General features: G+C 42.1%; 1 protein-coding gene across 1 annotated transcript in view; it reads right to left on the bottom strand.

Annotated features, from left to right (window-relative positions):
- The window catches only part of FOXN1 (forkhead box N1), a 51,118-nt gene that overhangs the window by 20,364 nt on the left and 13,863 nt on the right, over positions 1 to 16,891 (bottom strand). Inside the window, exons 2-3 of the mRNA XM_048824208.2 lie at positions 4,554 to 4,702; positions 2,689 to 3,192 (exon numbers count right to left, since the gene is read on the bottom strand). Of these exons, the coding sequence (XP_048680165.1) occupies positions 2,689 to 3,192; positions 4,554 to 4,676 (627 nt within the window). The 5' untranslated portion in view covers positions 4,677 to 4,702. The remainder of the gene's footprint in view (positions 1 to 2,688; positions 3,193 to 4,553; positions 4,703 to 16,891) is intronic.

Raw genomic sequence — 16,891 nt, 5'->3', positions numbered from 1 at the left:
TACTGCAGAAAAAGAGAGAAGCTCAACCTACATTTTGCTTTCTATTATAAAGTTGTTATAAAGACTGATGGACAGATTTGATCAATAGCTTAAACACATAATATGTGAGTAAGTGGGGTAATTTCTAATAACCACAGAGCTGGCATTATTTAAATGATCCTGGCAACTTGATTAAACCACAGATTTGAGCTCTCTACCAACCAATGCAAACTGGCAGGGCAACCTCAGTGTTCTAAATATCTGCTTTTAAATCTGCTACATCACTTTAAAAATTATCACTTATATTTGTGTGTTATATATCAAAAATGTGTGTGTTCTCCTACTGGCTTTGCAGTGTCTTTTAACCACTTGGAACTATTCCAAGGAATGCATATACAGTAGAACTTCAGAGTTACGAACACCTTGGGACTGGAGGTTGTTCGTAACTCTGAACTAAATATTATGGTTGTTCTTTCAAAAGTTTACAAGTGAACATTGACTTAATACAGCTTTGAAACTTCACTATGCAGAAGTGAAATGCTGCTTTTAACCATCTTAATTTAAATGAAACAAGCACAGAAACAGTTTCCATAACTTCTTAATTTTTTTAAAATTTTCCATTTATTTTTAGTAGTTTACGTTTAACAGTACTGTATTGTATTTACTCTTTTTTGTCTCTCCTGCCGCCTGATTGTATACTTCCAGTTCCAAGTGAGGTATGTGGCTGACCAGTCAGTTCGTAACTCTGTTGTTCGTAACTCTGATGTTCTACTATAGTGTATAAGTGAGAAAAGGGAACTACCCTTCTGCTTCAGCAGCATAAGAGAAATAGCCAGACTGAGAACAAATATGGAAATATAATTTTCAAGTTTACAAGAGAGAACTGCAAATTAAAAACAATTAAGTCATTATTAAAAGGTCACATGCACATCTTATTTTCACCAGCATATCCAGGTAAGTCGGAAACCATATGAATCTGAGCCTGCCCTTGGCCTTGGGGATGAGGAAATATTGGGAGTAGAACCCCCTGACCCTGAACTCCTGAGGAACCTCCTCTATTGCCCCCAGCACGAGGAGTGGTTGCACCTCCTGTAGCAGGAGTTGCTCGTGAGAGGGGTCCCTGAAGCGGGACGGGGAAGGTGGGAGGGCACAAAATTGGATAGAATATCCCACCCCTACCATGCTCAGGACCCAGCGATCTGAAGTAATCTGGGACCAGGCACGGTAAAGTAGGACAGATGATTCACAAAGGGAGGGCAAGGATTTGGGCCAGTGCACCTTCAAAAGTTCGGCTTCGAGCTGGGGGGCTGCTTGGAGGAGACTTGACCCTGGCTGGGGATTGTGAACAGTGCCGCACTGATGAGCCGGCCTTCCGTGTGGGGGAGTTGTGCCGATGCTTCTTATGTGAGTTCTTCCTCGGTGCCGAGATGTCCCGCACCAAGGCCAGTGTGCTGTGCACCGAGGCTGCCAGTGCTGGCTCTTGAGCCAGTTGGGGCCGTAGAGCAGACTCCATCCAGAGAAGCTTGAGACAATAGTCTCTCTCCCTCTTAGTTCTGGGCTTGAAGCCTCTGCAGATGGTGTGCTTGTCTTGCAAAGGACCCTCTCCCAGGCACTTTAGACAAGCAGTGTGCAGATCCCCTCTGGGCACAGGCTTACTGTACCTATCACATGGCTTGAACCCCTGGGGCCACGGCGACAGGGAAAATATTGGGTGGAAACCCCCCAACTTAAAACGTACTGATACAACTGACTAACAATCTAATGAAAAGTAATAACTCTATACATGGAAAAATGCTAAGAAACGCAAAGCAAGAGACCAGTTGCTCCAACGACTGTCACTGGCGGTAAGAAGGAACTGAACAGGTGGCGGGTCGGCAGGGACCTATATACACCGCCACAAAGGCGCCACTCTAGGGGGCTCCACAGCCAACTGGACAAGTACCGCTAGGGTAAAACTTTCCAATGATCGTGCATGCGGCATGCACACACACCTATTGGAATGGACATGAGCAACACATCTTGATGAACGACAGTTATGAAAGGTAGGGAACCGTCTTTTCATTGTCACTAGGGTTCTGCCTTAAAACTTTCTTTTTCTGATGAACAGTGGACGAAATGTAGAGAGGAAACCTGCTCTTAATTGAAATAATGGATTTCAAAGAGTTGCAATTTAAAGGAGTTTACAGACTTTATACCTTTCCTTATATTTACTCTTTTATTAATCTCAAAGCAAGTAAAACATGCATGAAATATAAACAGCCCAAACCTCCTTATAGTAATCTGATCTTAGATTGTCCTGAAGCCTATTTATTGCTGCCTATAGAATTGAAATGAAACATTACAGTTTGTGAACATGCCTTGTGAATGCTGTACAGCAGTACAATTTTCCATGGTAGCATGCCAATTAAATGGGAGCCACCACTCAGTTAGGTCTACCTGAATCTTAGTTGTCAGGAAAGTTGAATATTTCAGGTCCACATATTGGGTTTATAGGGAAATCATTTCTATGGACTTCTAAGAATTAATTTTAATTGAGGAAAGGGAGTTGCAAGGGGAACTTCAACAAAAGTGTTATAGATGTCTGTTGTGAACTCTTGCCAGCAACTTTGAAAGACTAATTGTTGGTTCAGTTATGCCATGGATAACAGGAGTTATTCCCAAAAGTAGTTGAGGACCCTGATGATAGCCCTCTGTAGTATGATAACTCACCATGACTTGGGAACTGTGATCTTGGCCTGTGGGGTTGTACTGGAGATTGTTGCACCATGTCGGTTCTGTGGAAATGTTCTGAATATGTGTGGGAAAGGACTCTGACTCTCTAGTGCCTGTAGATCCTGGTAGCTCTTCAAAACCCTCAACGCTTCTTGCATTTTTGAAGGAATTACTATCCAGTGTGAGGGCTGGATGAGTATCTTGGAAGACATCTTCACTGAACTCTCTTTTATAAGGATGGAAGGGGTTCCTGCTGCTCTTGAGGAACCTGCCATAGTTTCCTGCAGTGCTTTCTTCATAGCTATACCTTCTGAATTTCTCAGCGTTGGGAGAGACTTTAAATTTGCACTTGCCAGAGTGAATTCCTTGGTTGGCAGGAAATCTCCCATGGATTTGATCCTGGGTTGGAGAAGAGGGACTTGGGCTGTGAGAAGATTCTGAACTTTTTCTTTCTGTCCTGCTGTCTGGATCATACGACTGGCAACTGAAACTGGGATTATCCTGCAAGGCAAAATTTACATACATTTAAAGACCATTGAACTCCAAGAGCTGGTACTTTCAATATACAGTGAACACTGGGCTACAGAAGTATATTCAAGGAGGGACTTGCAGATTCAGAAAGATCCTTCAGGGAAATCTGCATGAAAATACAGTGTTCCCTGCAGAGAGAGGGACCTTGAAGAATTTGCAGCATGTCATAAAAAACCTGTAATGGTTCAGTGATCACTAATCTACATAAGAACTTGTTTGTCAAGAGTCCTAGTTTTTAATTTTTCTAAATACACATCCAATTTGAATGCACTAACACCCATTTGAGCACTAACACCCATTGCTGCTGTGACAATCAAGGGTATTCATTTAGTTCAATAAGCTACTGTATTGGGATGTTAAGGGGAAGCTGATGTATCCTGATGTGCGATGCCAGTTTGAGCATTTCTTGCAACTAAACAGCAGTCAGTGCTAATCTGGTTTTCACAGAGAAATTCTGTTCATTGAGGGACTCCTCCAAAAAGCAAATCCAACTCTAGGCCATTTTTGGCTTGATGGATGAATGAAGACCAATTTTAATATTATTTTATAACTGTCCTTCTCTTTTCATTCTTCAATCAAGCAAAACATGTCTGCAGGTAGGCCATTTTTGTTTCACAAAGAAGTATTATAAAATCATAGAGGTAGTTGTGCCAAGCTGTTTGGACAACTATACTGTTAATCCACCACCCGGAATTTTCATGATGGAATCATATTTGCTTTCACTGTAGTTGAATGCAATGTACCAAACCAAGTGGTGGACACAGACATGCCAAAATCATCAGCTATAATGTTACAGTATTCTTTTTTTAGCAAGCTGACAGTTTGAATATGTGAGCAGTAAGAGCCAGAGAATTTCTTTCAGTTCATGACTTAGTCACAATCAAGTCTGAAGCACTTGGTGATATCCTCCATTGGCAGGGGATGGACAAGATGGGTTAATCCTTTGAATCTCTAATTTCTATGGTTCTGTAAGGAAACAGTATAAAAATTACTTCAAAACCATTACTAGTTGTAAAATAACTGATTCCTATTAGAGGTAAGTTGCCTATTTTTGTACCTGAGTAATGAAGTCCATTAGAAGAGTTACCATAGGGCTTACAATTCAGCACCATATGTAAGCTTTTGACACTTCTGAAATATAATTTAAATGTTTGCTCTTGTACACCAATTCAGCATTCTTGGTGCCATCTGTTACCATAAAGAGTTCTGAATTTATTCTTGTGTTATTTCTTTGGATGGATAAATCTGAGTCCCAGTACACCAACTGTTAAGCACTGTAGCTGGGCTTGTCCTTGTTGGAAAGGAGAAAAGAGATTTCATGTCTTACTCACAGTTTGCTGAGCTGGGGAGCTTGGGTCCCCTTGTGTCTGCATGAGGTTGTCTTGTTGGTCACTTTCCAGACAGTCCGAAGAAGAGAATTTAATATTAGGTTGATCTTCAAGCAATGAAACCATTACCAAGTCCCAGCCAGGAAGAAATCCTGTTGTAATGGAACCAAATCACAATGAATATCAGTGTATATCTGCTTAAAATGATGTCTACTGTAAACGGACAGCCTTTCTTGTCCCAAACAAAGCTCTTGGGCTTCACCATTTATATACCTGTCTGACCAATGTTCCTCTCCCTCAGATTGTGAGCATTTCTAAAATCAGAATTGTGAAGTAAATCACCTGATTCTCTGGGGAAGATTCTGACTGCAGATATCCAGTCTAGTCACCCTGTTCACCAAAAACTCTACAGAATTACCAGCACACTGGCATTTTCCCATTACTTTCTGCTTAGGGAGAGGTGTTACACAGGTGTATCTACAGTGCTCTGCAGTGTATCTACAATATGAGAGGTGTGATAGCCATGCTGGCTTACTATGGAGGGCACTGCTCTTCCATGGAGGATTATGCTTGTACTGTTGAAACTACACTGCTTGGGGGGTGTTATCTGAGGATAATAACACTGCTTTGTTGAGAGGTTCTTATGCAGATGAACCCACACTGTTCTGGGCAGGGCAATTTAAAGGGAAGGTTTATCTCTTCACTGATTAGATTGGGAGGGGTCATATACTTCCACTTTTTCATTGGTTAAAGGCACATGACCTTTTGACTTCTGCCTTACATCATTACATGTAGCTGAGATGTGTAAGTATCCAGCATCACTTAATGCTATGCAGTGTCATCACTCACATCTTCCTCTCTGCCCCTAACCTTTGATCTGGGACATTTCTAATACTATTGCTTTGTGTTAAGAGAAGCAAGTTTCATCTTTTAAAGTCTCATTTTGTGCTATGGGCTCTCATGGGTCTTGCTCTTTTGTGGCCTCACTGTGAGTCTCTCAGGCAGTAATAGTAATGGCTTATCCTATATATCACAGATGACCTTGTGCTGAATGTGCTGCCCTACAGAGAGATCCTGTCATGTCTGAGCAGTGCTGGAACTATGGAAGTTGCATTCCAGATGTACAAATTTAAAACCCTATCTTTACATAAAGAGTTAATCAGTGGAGTTTTGCTACATGTTTAAATGGCTGTTAGGTAAATAACTGCAGGGTTTTTTAGGTTTGGTTAAAAACGATATATCTTTTGAATATGTGAACCTTTTCTTTTGCCTTTATAGTTCAAAGAACAAAATCTATTTCAAGATGAGTAGGTCGGCTGAAATGTGCACTGCCCAAGGGAATAAAACACACTGGGGAATGGAAATCAGGTGTGAGACCTCTACTAGATCAGAAACAAGTGATGTTAGCTAAAGTTCAGAAATTTCTTGGGCCCAGGATCATCTCTGAGCAGCTTATCTGGAGGCTGTCATGGAGGGAGCTTCTAATTATTGACACTCGTGATGAAAAGAGCAGGTGAGAAATGCTGACAACTTGGACATATCAGATATATTTGTAGATGTTGAGCGCTGGCAGCCCTGTTCTCAATATTAATTTCTCACTTGGTGGCTGACCTGGGCTGTAAACTTGAATTTTGACCAATTACCTCATTTTGTGGACCAAAAATTCAGAATCTGATTAGAAGCATTGGTCCAGCTACATACACTAAAGGCCTGGTGATACTGTGTTTTAAGAAGTCATTTGACTGATTCTCTCAGTAAGACTGATACAGGATGAGAAGTAACCTGATTCCAAGAAGTCAATTTGATGAGATGTAACTGAAGTGAGCAAGTCAGAGAAGAGCTTTGACTGAGGGTCACTAGTAAATAACGTCCAAACCTCAGCTTCTTTTTCTGTCTGCCATAGGCCCTGTATTCAGAGGGGTTACAATTGAGTTCCTGCTAGGGGACAGGAAAGGTCCTGCCTGAAACAGAACATTCAGGCTCTAGTTATTTGAAAGCCATTGGCTTGCCATTCTGAAAGTGGTCATGAATAAATTTGGATTATATGGGGAGTTAGTACATGGATAAGGAAAACTAACTGTAGGATCTTTCCAATATAATGTCCTTAATTGCAGCCAAATTTTACCAGCCTTTGCCCATGGATTTTGTTTTGCTATCTCGGAGATTGGCATGAAAGGAACAGCCTGTCTGTCATCTTAAGACTAGAATCAGTTTCCCCCGAGCAGTGGAAATGTCTTATTGAGTATTGAACTAGAAGCAACCCTACCCTAGTAAAGTCAAACCAGTTGAGCTAGGGGCGTGATTCCCAGCTCACGAAGACATATCCGTGAGAGCTGTCACCGAGCTAGCCCGCTACGATGGGGTAGCCAGGGTAGACATATCCATGAGAGCTGTCACCGAGCTAGCCCGCTACGATGGGGTAGCCAGGGTAGACATATCCGTGAGAGCTGTCACCGAGCTAGCCCGCTATGATGGGGTAGCCAGGGTAGCACGGGTGGTGAAGGGCGGCAGAGCGGGCTAGCTGTGCCAAGTACAAAACTGCCTGAACCCTATGGGCGTAGCTAGTCTGTGCTGCCTCTTGCCATTGCCCATGCTACCCTGAGTAGACTCATATTTTTAGCGCTCAATGAGAGCTTGCATGAGTGTGTCTATGCGAGCTGGGAATCACACCCCTAGGACATAGGGTAGATGCGTAGCCTTTGTCTCCTTATCTGCCTTTGCATTTGGAACATCCACCGAAAATATACACACAGTATCTTCCCTCCCTGCTGCATGTCAAGAAAATATATGTGTGTGCAGATCCCATGCTTTCCCCATTCATAGAATCATGGAATATCAGGCTTGGAAGGGACCTCAGGAGGTCATCTAGTCCAAGCCCCTGCTCAAAGCAGGACCAATCCCCAATTTTTGGCCCAGATCCCTAAATGGCCACCTCAAGGATTGAACTCACAACCCTGGGTTTAGCAGGCCAGTGCTCAAACCACTGAGCTATCCCTCCCCCCATTTTTCTATATTCCCTCACTTGTTTTTGTGTGCTAGAGATTAGTCAGGTTAATTGCCTTTAAGGACTTCTATTAAAATCAGATTTTCAGAACATGATCAAGCCCACTTAAAAAAATGTAGTTAATGGAATATCCTATTAATTTGAAAGTATAGTCTCTGCACTAAATTAAACTATTTTGTATGAGCATCATATTTATATGCCTGTTAAATATCAACTGTCAAACATTTTTCTATATATAGTCAATTGTAAAACACTTCTCCTGTCTCAAACAATACTATATGTTGGCTGAAGTACTCAGAACAAATGAGTTTTTCATTAACTACTGGTTCTATGTATGAACAGATTCAAGGGTACACTAAATGCAAACTATAAAATCAGTGCACCTTTGATGTAGTTTTTCTTTGTTCTAAGGTTATATCTATGATTTTGGAAAATGGGTACTGAGGGGATAGACATTATTCTTTATCCATAAAGGATTGAGGGGAAAAAATCTTCTACCTCGTTGGTTTGGCTTTCCATTTATTGGAAAATCCCATTTAAGAGGGAAAAAATTGTATTCAGTGGAAGTTGACAATAAGCAGGCTTGACTGTATAGTATAATAAACATGACACAGCGGCTCTTGGGAGAGAGGGGACTCGGAAGGATATGAACTCCCTAGAGGTAGAGCTAACTTGTCACAGAAAACAATGACCCTTTGATTTTAAAAAACGTATCTTATTCCCTTAGGAGTAGCTGAACTCATTTCTCCAAATCCCATGTTATTTCTGCTTTTGTAAATGTTGCATGACAGTCCCAGGCTCCCATGATAAGATAATTATCTTTAAAAAAATAAATAAAACAAAGCGAGAAACTGTAACCTCAGCTGAGTGTTTGGGTAAGCAGGACAGCAGCAGCTGATCTATTAGCTCTGCATGACTGAAGCCACTGGCTCCAAGCCATAGTTGAAACAATCCTTGTTTTTGTGTCTTTCCTGGATATTGGAGGACACTCTGCCGGCGACACACTTCACCAGAGCTCGGCACCGGGCCGTCTGAGCACTCAGAGATGTGCTGAATGCTGGGTGCTACTGTAAATGCCTTCTGTATCCCTTGGGGCTGAGATCAGCTTTCATGAGAGGAAGGTGTGTTTGGATGTTCACCAATTCGTAATTCATTCTTCATGCAGCTTGCCTTAAGGAGTGTACTGATCCTAGCTTGACACCAGCTTTTGTGATCTGCTTCTTTCTTCTCCCCCCCTCCCAAAAGCACTAAATCATCTTTTTCCTCTCCAGCTCACACTGATAGCTCTCAGTAAAGAGACAACTATCTGGGATATTTTCTAGCAGCCTTTTATAGGGAAGTGCTCAGAAGGGCCATGGAATTTTAGATTTCCACTTTTCCAGCTGGATATTTAGAGTGACATATTTTCCTCTCATCATTCCCAAATTTCTAGCATTTCAGAGACAAGGCTCAAATCTAAGCCTATATGAAGTGATCCTGTAGCTGGATCTGCTCAGGCAGACCTCTGGAGCCTTGTGGAACCCCAGTGACTTCAACTACCTGCATATAAATTGGTCAAATGGCACAAGATTTACATCAGCAATTTCTTGATACCTTAAGTAATTGCTTTTTGGCACAACTTAGTCCTAAATAACATACAAAAGTTATTTCAACAAGTATCTATAGTTACTAGTCACTAATTAATAGTGGCCCCAGTAAAATTAAGTTCAACACCCTCAGGGGATGAATGATACCAAAAACTAACACAGGGACACTAAACTTTAAAAACAGGACGTTTTTATGTAATTTTGATGAGTCCACGCCTGGAACGCACAGTCAACCTGTGGAACTTGTTGCCAGGGGATGTTGTGAAAGCAAAAACTATAACAGTTCAAAAAATAACTAGATAAATTCCTGGAGGATAGGTCCATCAATGGCTATTAGCTAAGATGGTCAGGAATGCAATCCCATGCTCTGAGGGTCCCTAACCTCTGTTTGCAAGAAGCTGGGAGTGGACGACAGGATGGATCACTAAATGATTGCCTGTTCTGTTCATTCCCTCTGAAGTATCCAGCATTGGCCACTGTCAGAAGACAGGATACTGGGTTAGATCAGTGGTACTCAAACTTTTCAGGGTCACGCCCCCTGAGCTGGGAGCGGGACCGTGGCTCTAGGGTGGGGGACGTGGATGGGGTAAAGGGGCCATGGTTGGGGGCCAAGGCTGCCGCGCTCCTCCGAATGTTCAGCACCCCCTAAGGAGTGCACCCTACAGTTTGGGGACCTCTGGATTAGATGGGCCATTGGTCTGACTCAGTATGGCCGTTCTTACGAATATTGCACTGAACTCTGGACACCTCAATGCCAGAAAGACATTAGCAAATTTGAGAAAGTTCAATGAAGAGCAATTAAAATGACTAGAAGGCTGAAGGAATTGCTATATGAGGAAAGAGTTGAAGGAGCTAAATACATGCAGGTTGTCTAGGCAGTGACTAAGGACTTGTCTGAACAGTGGGTTAACGTGCACTAATGGGTTATGATTTCTAAAGTGCACTAATGTGTTGTCCATTAATTGGTTCAGGTAGACCATAATGTGCCCTAAATGTTCGTAGTGCACTTTAATATACATTAAATCACACTAGGGAACATTTAGGATGCATCAGCAGGGGCCACATGGACTAGTTAATGTGCAAAACCCTTAGTGCGCTTTAGAAATCACCATCGTGTAGACAAATACTAAGAAGGGACATGATAAATGCTCTGTGAGAATATGAAAGGAGTAAACTCCAGTGAGAGAGGAGAATTATTTAGAATGGCACCTGGGAATATAAGTAGGAATAATGAAAATTATTGAACTGTGTGGGATAATCCTTAAGGAACTGGTGGGAGTCCTCTTGCTTGGGCCTTTTAAAAGTAGACTAGGCAAAGCATTAGAAAATGCAATTTCATTACTGATTGCACCTATCAATAATTCTCTCATTTGAGTTGATCAGTATAACTTATTCATGGCTTCAACTATTGTGAGTAGTGCAGCCACCCAAAACTACACCATCATGGATATGCTTCACCCTCATGGATTCCATGTGTAATGTATGTATATATACACGCATGATATGTTTGATTATTTATATTATTCTTCTGATTTAAGGTCCAAAAACCAGCCTATACAAGAGCTCTAGGCACCCTGACAGTAATTCAATTTATAATCGGTAAATATATCAGTTATTATTATTTTGTGCTGCCAACATACCAGCTAGTAAGCTTAGCAACAGAAACTACCCACTCCACCCAAAACCCTATACTCCCAGTTCTTCCTAAAAGCCTTACCAAATAGATAGATGGCTTCCATAAAACTCACTTCTTGGTGCAGAAGTGAGTTGCATCTACCATTAGAACTCCCTTCTGGAATTTGTTTTTTATTATTATTTTTAAAGTTTACTGTTGTAGAAAAATACTTTGATAATTCGAAAAAATGAAATTATTGGTTGTTTGTCAGTAAGTGGTGTCTATATGCAGGTCTGGGCACTGAGAGATTACTGTGTCCTAATAACCAGTGGAAACAAAAGCAATCAGTCTCTTTCTCATCCCATCCATGCTCCCTCTGTACTGTAACAGAGGCTGGGAGATATTCAAACATCAAATCCCTGCTGAGAGGACACTTTCCTAGTTGGAGAGAGGGGAGTTTTCACTGAAGGTTTCTCATGTACTGCAGGTGCAACTTTCCCAAAATACATCACAACTACCTGTGCATCAACCTACCTCCAGAATCTTGTGCTTTTGTTCTAAATCGGTTTTAAAAATGTGTTTGAAGAGGTAGCTGCAGAACATTCCATTACACGAACGGTGGCAGCAGTCTGCTCACCCACTCTGTACTCCACAGACAGGCAGTTAATTGTTTAATATGCTGAACACAATTGCCCCTCACCAGGGATAGATTAAAACATAGGCACTATAGACCCAGGGCTAGGCCCCCAGCAATGGGAGTTATGTGATCACATCAGAAACTCAGATTTCATTTTTAAAAAGTATGTTTTTAGCTGTCAAGGTTGCAAAGAGAATTTGAAAACCTGACCTGAGTGTCAGATATGGAGGGATTTCTGCCAGAGTCTGCAGCCAGCCTGAAGCCACAGCTCTGACAGGTATGCATTTCCCCCATCCATCTCAGCAGAATGTTATTTCCAAGACTCACTGCTTGGGGAAGGGGCTCACCAACCCCACCCCCAACAGACTTTGAAGAGAAGAATGCAGCAGGTCCAGCCCCACACCCAAACTGATACACCCCAGTTGCTGGAAGAAGTACTGGGAATCTCCCTGCTACCACAGCTGTCTCTGGGAGGAAAAGAGTACTCTGCTGCCCCTGCCGCTTCCAAGGTAGAGGGGGCCTGCTGCTACTCCTGGGGTCATATGGGGGTGCACTCCACTGTCTTTCTGGGCGTGAAGGGGCCTTGCCACTACCGCTTCAAGTGGAGTGGGAGGCTACAGGTACAGGGGTGGGGTCAGGGGGAGCCCCATGTTGGTGGGCCTAAGGGCATAGATTGTCTTAATCTAGTTTTGCTTCCCACACCCACCTATGTGCGTATTCAGGGAATTAGTCCTTCAGACTAGCTCTAGTAGGCAGGCACAATATCCCCAAAAGTTCAGAACTACAGGGGCCCGGTTTACCTGCTCAGCCATTTTCTACATCTCTGATTCGCTCTCTCGCTGAACCAAGTTCGCAGGTTCATACAGTTTAGCATCTCTCTCATTTTCACGAAGTGTACTGAACTGAAGCCTGGCCTGGTGAGTTCTGCTGGATGTTGGAAGTTTGATGATGTTCACCAGCTGTGCCAGAACTTTACTATTCCTAAATGCTACCAAAGCCTAAGTGAGTAATTCTGAAACTAACAACTACTCTGTTCCGAGACATAATATTTCATTAACCTGGGGGGAAGTTGAAAGAATTTCAGACAAAACAGAACGTAAGAGTATCTTGTATTTTTCTCAACACATACGTTAGCTTAGAAATTTCAAGCCAAGGTTACACCGTACAAAAGAGCAAATATAAAAATAATTAAAAGTGGGAAAATACACAATTACACAAGCACCCTTAATTCTGTCCCTGTAGCAGTACCCAGAGCCTAATCAAAAATGCTGATGCACTTTTTATCCATCCATCACACAGGTTAAGTAAGAGGACCATTTTTGTGGTTCCTGAGGAAATAAACCTGTCTGATGGATGGATAGGGTGTCACAGTTTTTGGTTGTTCTTAGGGTGGTGTTACAGTGGCCAAGTTGAGGTTGTTTGGTGAACCCTGGCTACATCTGCGTATTTTGGAATGTTTCTAGCTATGCGTGTGTGTTTTTTTTGGAAAGCAGAAACTTAACTTGGAATTTTCTGGCTTTCTAACATTTGTGTTTTGAGGAAAAAATACAACATTCGGTTCAGGGGGTTTTTTTTGGCTTAAGTAAGTGGTATTTTTAGGTAATGAATTTTTTTCCTGGGAATTTCCTTACGCTTTTTAAAATTCTTCAGTGACAAGAGACTTCAAATTTTGCAAGCTGTGCAGAAATTGGACCCAATCCTTCATAGATGGCTTCCTGCTTCCATTTCCATTTATATTCCATTCACCATATTAGACTCCTTGCACCTTTTGTAGGTTTTCCTCTGTCACTCTTTCTAGTCCAAAACCACTTGCACCCCATGTGATTCCCTCCTAGTCTCTCCTCTCATCAGGTCATCCATATCTGGGCCACATAGACTTTGCAAAGCACCCATCAGGCGATACATTCCTGAAGAGAGCTTCAATCCCCAAGTCCTCCCCAACCATTTCTCTCTCTTTTTGGTCCTCTCTCTCCCCAACCCCCTTTCCCCCTTTATAGTGTTCTAGAAAGTATGCTGATAAATTAAAAAACAAAACAAAACCAGGTTTCAGAGTAGCAGCCGTGTTAGTCTGTATTCGCAAAAAGAAAAGGAGGACTTGTGGCTCCTTAGAGACTAACCAATTTATTTGAGCATAAGTTTTTGTGAGCTACAGCTCACTTCATCGGATGCATTCAGTGGAAAATACTGTAGCTCACGAAAGCTTATGCTCAAATAAATTTGTTAGTCTCTAAAAAGGTGCCACAAGTCCTCCTTTTCTTTTTGCGAAAACAAAACCAGTTTTCAACTCAGTGTTCTTTGCAATGGGAGGGAAATAGAACTTTGCAACTGCTTTGATTCATCAGAGGATTGATTATTTCTTGTGCCTCAAGTTTATTTCCTACTCCCAAACACCTCTGCCTTCGCAGCAAGTTTTGTTAAACGTTTATCACCAATTACTTAGCAATCTCTGTGACAATATAGCTCTTTGGCATTTGCTTGTTATGTTTCAGAAAATGCACTGCTCTGAGATGTAGAACATACTCTGTGCAACGTGGTTAAAAGACTGTGGTTATTGTAATAGACACAGTATTAAACTATATAAGCAGTAAATATTAGCAAATATGGGTGTGATTCTCCCAAATCCAAGAAATGCCAGTCTTTGGGTTGCTGCGGCACTGTTTACTTGGCTACAGTGCACATCCTGTACCTTTTCTGGCTTGTAGTTAATGTCCTTTATTGGGCCACTTGTTTATCCAGAACCATGTTCAATGTGGGTGAGGAAACAATGGTGTCAGAACTTCAGCTTCCAATTTCTAGAGGTGGACTGGTCAATTCTACTGATGTGAAGAAGTCCCTAATTGATGTAGAGCCCGCAGAGCTGGCTTATGCACTACCTTCCCTGTAGCGCCCCAGAGTAGGGGCATGTCAAGGGAGGGGGAGTTTCCGGAGCATACTGCACTCCAGCACTGCTGTGCTGGTGAAGAGTTCTTTGAGGATGATTGACATTGGTTAGAGCAGCCCCTGAGCTGCTCAAACCTTTAACAGGGCCAGGCAGAGACCCAGTGAGCTTTGCGATCTGTTTATGAAAAGCACTGCATAAGAGCTAGATATTTATTTATTTATTCGTTACGTTAACAACTGGCTTTTGGATGGCCCCTCCTCTGTGCTTCACCTAATGTAAACTCAGCAAAACCAAAACTCCATCTCCTTACCTTTTTATAATTTTGACTGAGCAACTTGAACTTCGTCCTGGTGCAATTTTTTGCCTTTCGTTTTGTAGGGTTTTTAAAAACAGCCTGGGAAGGTAGGCAAAGAAAAGGGAAAAAACAGTTTTTTCAGCATGTGTAGTGTACAAGCTCTGCCAGTTTTACCAGTACAGATCTCTTGTAAATCTCTTAAACCAATCAGTGCATACTTACTTAACTGTGTGCCCACATGTGCAAAACTTCTTTGTGCAATTGCACATCTTTAGACTTAAAGCCATTTTTTTACTGCGCATGTTCAGGATGCACAACTCGGTTAATTTTCCCCCGAAGCCAAGTACAGGCACTAGTCCTCAGTGAGGGCTATGTTCATGCCGAAGTTTAAAACCATTTTTTCTACAGTACTTTTCAAAAAGCTGTTTGTTTTTATCCATTTATTTTTATATAGGAAAAGTGATTTATTTTTCATTCACCCAAAACTAAAAAAAGATAAAGGGACAGATTTTGGTCAAATTTTTTGAGGAAAATTTTATTTTAGAGCAGACACAACACATGGAAAGTTAAATAAAATGTGAATATATTGAAAAAGTATGAGCATATGAATATAGGCTTATGATTGGAATTGATTTGCAGCCTTCATTAAAGTGCTATCAAGTAGTGTTATAATGTAAATTTCTTTTATTCAAACTTAAATAAGATAGAAAAAATATTATATTGCCTCTATATAAATCCATGTTACGCCCACATCTTGAATGCCGTGTGCAGATCCGAAAAGATATTTTGGAATTGGAAAAGGTACAGAAAAGGCCAACAAAAATGAGTAGGGGTATGGAACGGCTGCCATATGAGGAGATATTAATAAGACCGAGACTTTTCAGCTTGGAAAAGAGATGAAGGGGGGATATGGTAGAGGTCTATAAAATCATGACTGGCATGGAGAAAGTAAATAAGGAAGTGTTATTTACTCCTTCTCATAACACAAGAACTAGGGGTCACCAAATGAATTAAGAGGCAGCAGGTTTAAAACAAAAAAAGGAAGTATTTCTTCACACAACACACAGTCAACCTGTGGAACTCTTTGCCAGAGGATGTTGTGAAGGCCAAGATTGTAATGGGGCTCAAAAAAGAACTAGATAAGTTCATGGAGGATAGGTCTGTCAATGGCTATTAGCCAAGATGGGCAGAGATGCAAAACCATGCTGTGAAGTGTCTCTAAACTCTGTTTGCCAGAAGCTGGGAATGATTACAGGGGATGGATCACTTGATGATTCCCTGTTCTGTTTATTCCCTCTGAAGCAAATGGCATTGGTCACTGTTGGAAGACAGGATACTGGGCTAGATGGACCATTGGTCTGACCCATTCTGGCCGTTCTTATGTTCTTAAATAAATTTACTTTTGAGATCCCCATCCATTGCTCAGCACTCTCCTATTCTGGAGATGCACAGATTTGTTCTGGTTTCAATGTGAGCCATGTGAGATTTCATTACTTTATACCATATATTTGACCATGCTATCAGACCCAACTCTAAATAGAAAATCTTTGAATGTTTCCCTTAGTGGGTATGTTTACCCTACAGCTGGGAGCATCTCTCCTAGTCCGAGTAGACAGACACACGCTCCCTCTGCTTGAGCTAGTGCATTAAAAATAACAGTGTGGACATGGGGGAAACGTGGTTTAACTGCCCAAGTACAAGCCCGTTTGACCCGCTGGATCCATACTTGGGTGACTAGCCCGTGCACCGCTCCTGCTGCAATAGGTCCATTGCTATTATTAGTACGTTCGCTCCAGCACAGCTACCATCTGTCAGTCTGCCTGAGCTGGTAGGCACACTTCCCGCCGAAGTGTAGCCATGCCCAGGATAACCATCTGAGCTGGCAGGTTTAAACAGTGCAGAACAGATTTAGATACAATGTTGCATCTTCACTAGCATGAAGCTGACCGGATTCTCCAGCCCATTGGACAGGAGCAGCACTTCTCCCTGCCGTGTGGCTGGTAGTGGCATTGTATGGGCAGGAGAAATACTGAAGAGACATCAGCACTGTCTTCCAGAGGAGCAGCCGTGTTCGTCTGTATCCGCAAAAAGAAAAGGAGGACTCGTGGCACCTTAGAGACTATCTTGTGACTGACAAGAATCAACGGACAGAAGCAGTGCATACCCTGGGGCTGAAAGCAGTTAGGATGGAAGGAGAAAAGCAGCAGGGAAGAGGCCTTGGTCCTGTGATGAGGCTGAGATGGATGCACAGGGTAACGCAGAATGGGCTGAAGCTACAGGGTATGGTAACACACCTGATGTGTCTTCTGTGGAGGTGCTGCAA

Source organism: Caretta caretta, chromosome 17 (assembly GCF_965140235.1).
Source record: "Caretta caretta isolate rCarCar2 chromosome 17, rCarCar1.hap1, whole genome shotgun sequence".
Lineage (NCBI taxonomy): Eukaryota > Metazoa > Chordata > Testudines > Cheloniidae > Caretta > Caretta caretta.
The sequence above is the reverse complement of the archived record's forward strand: the minus strand, read 5'-3'. Positions and strand labels throughout refer to the sequence as shown.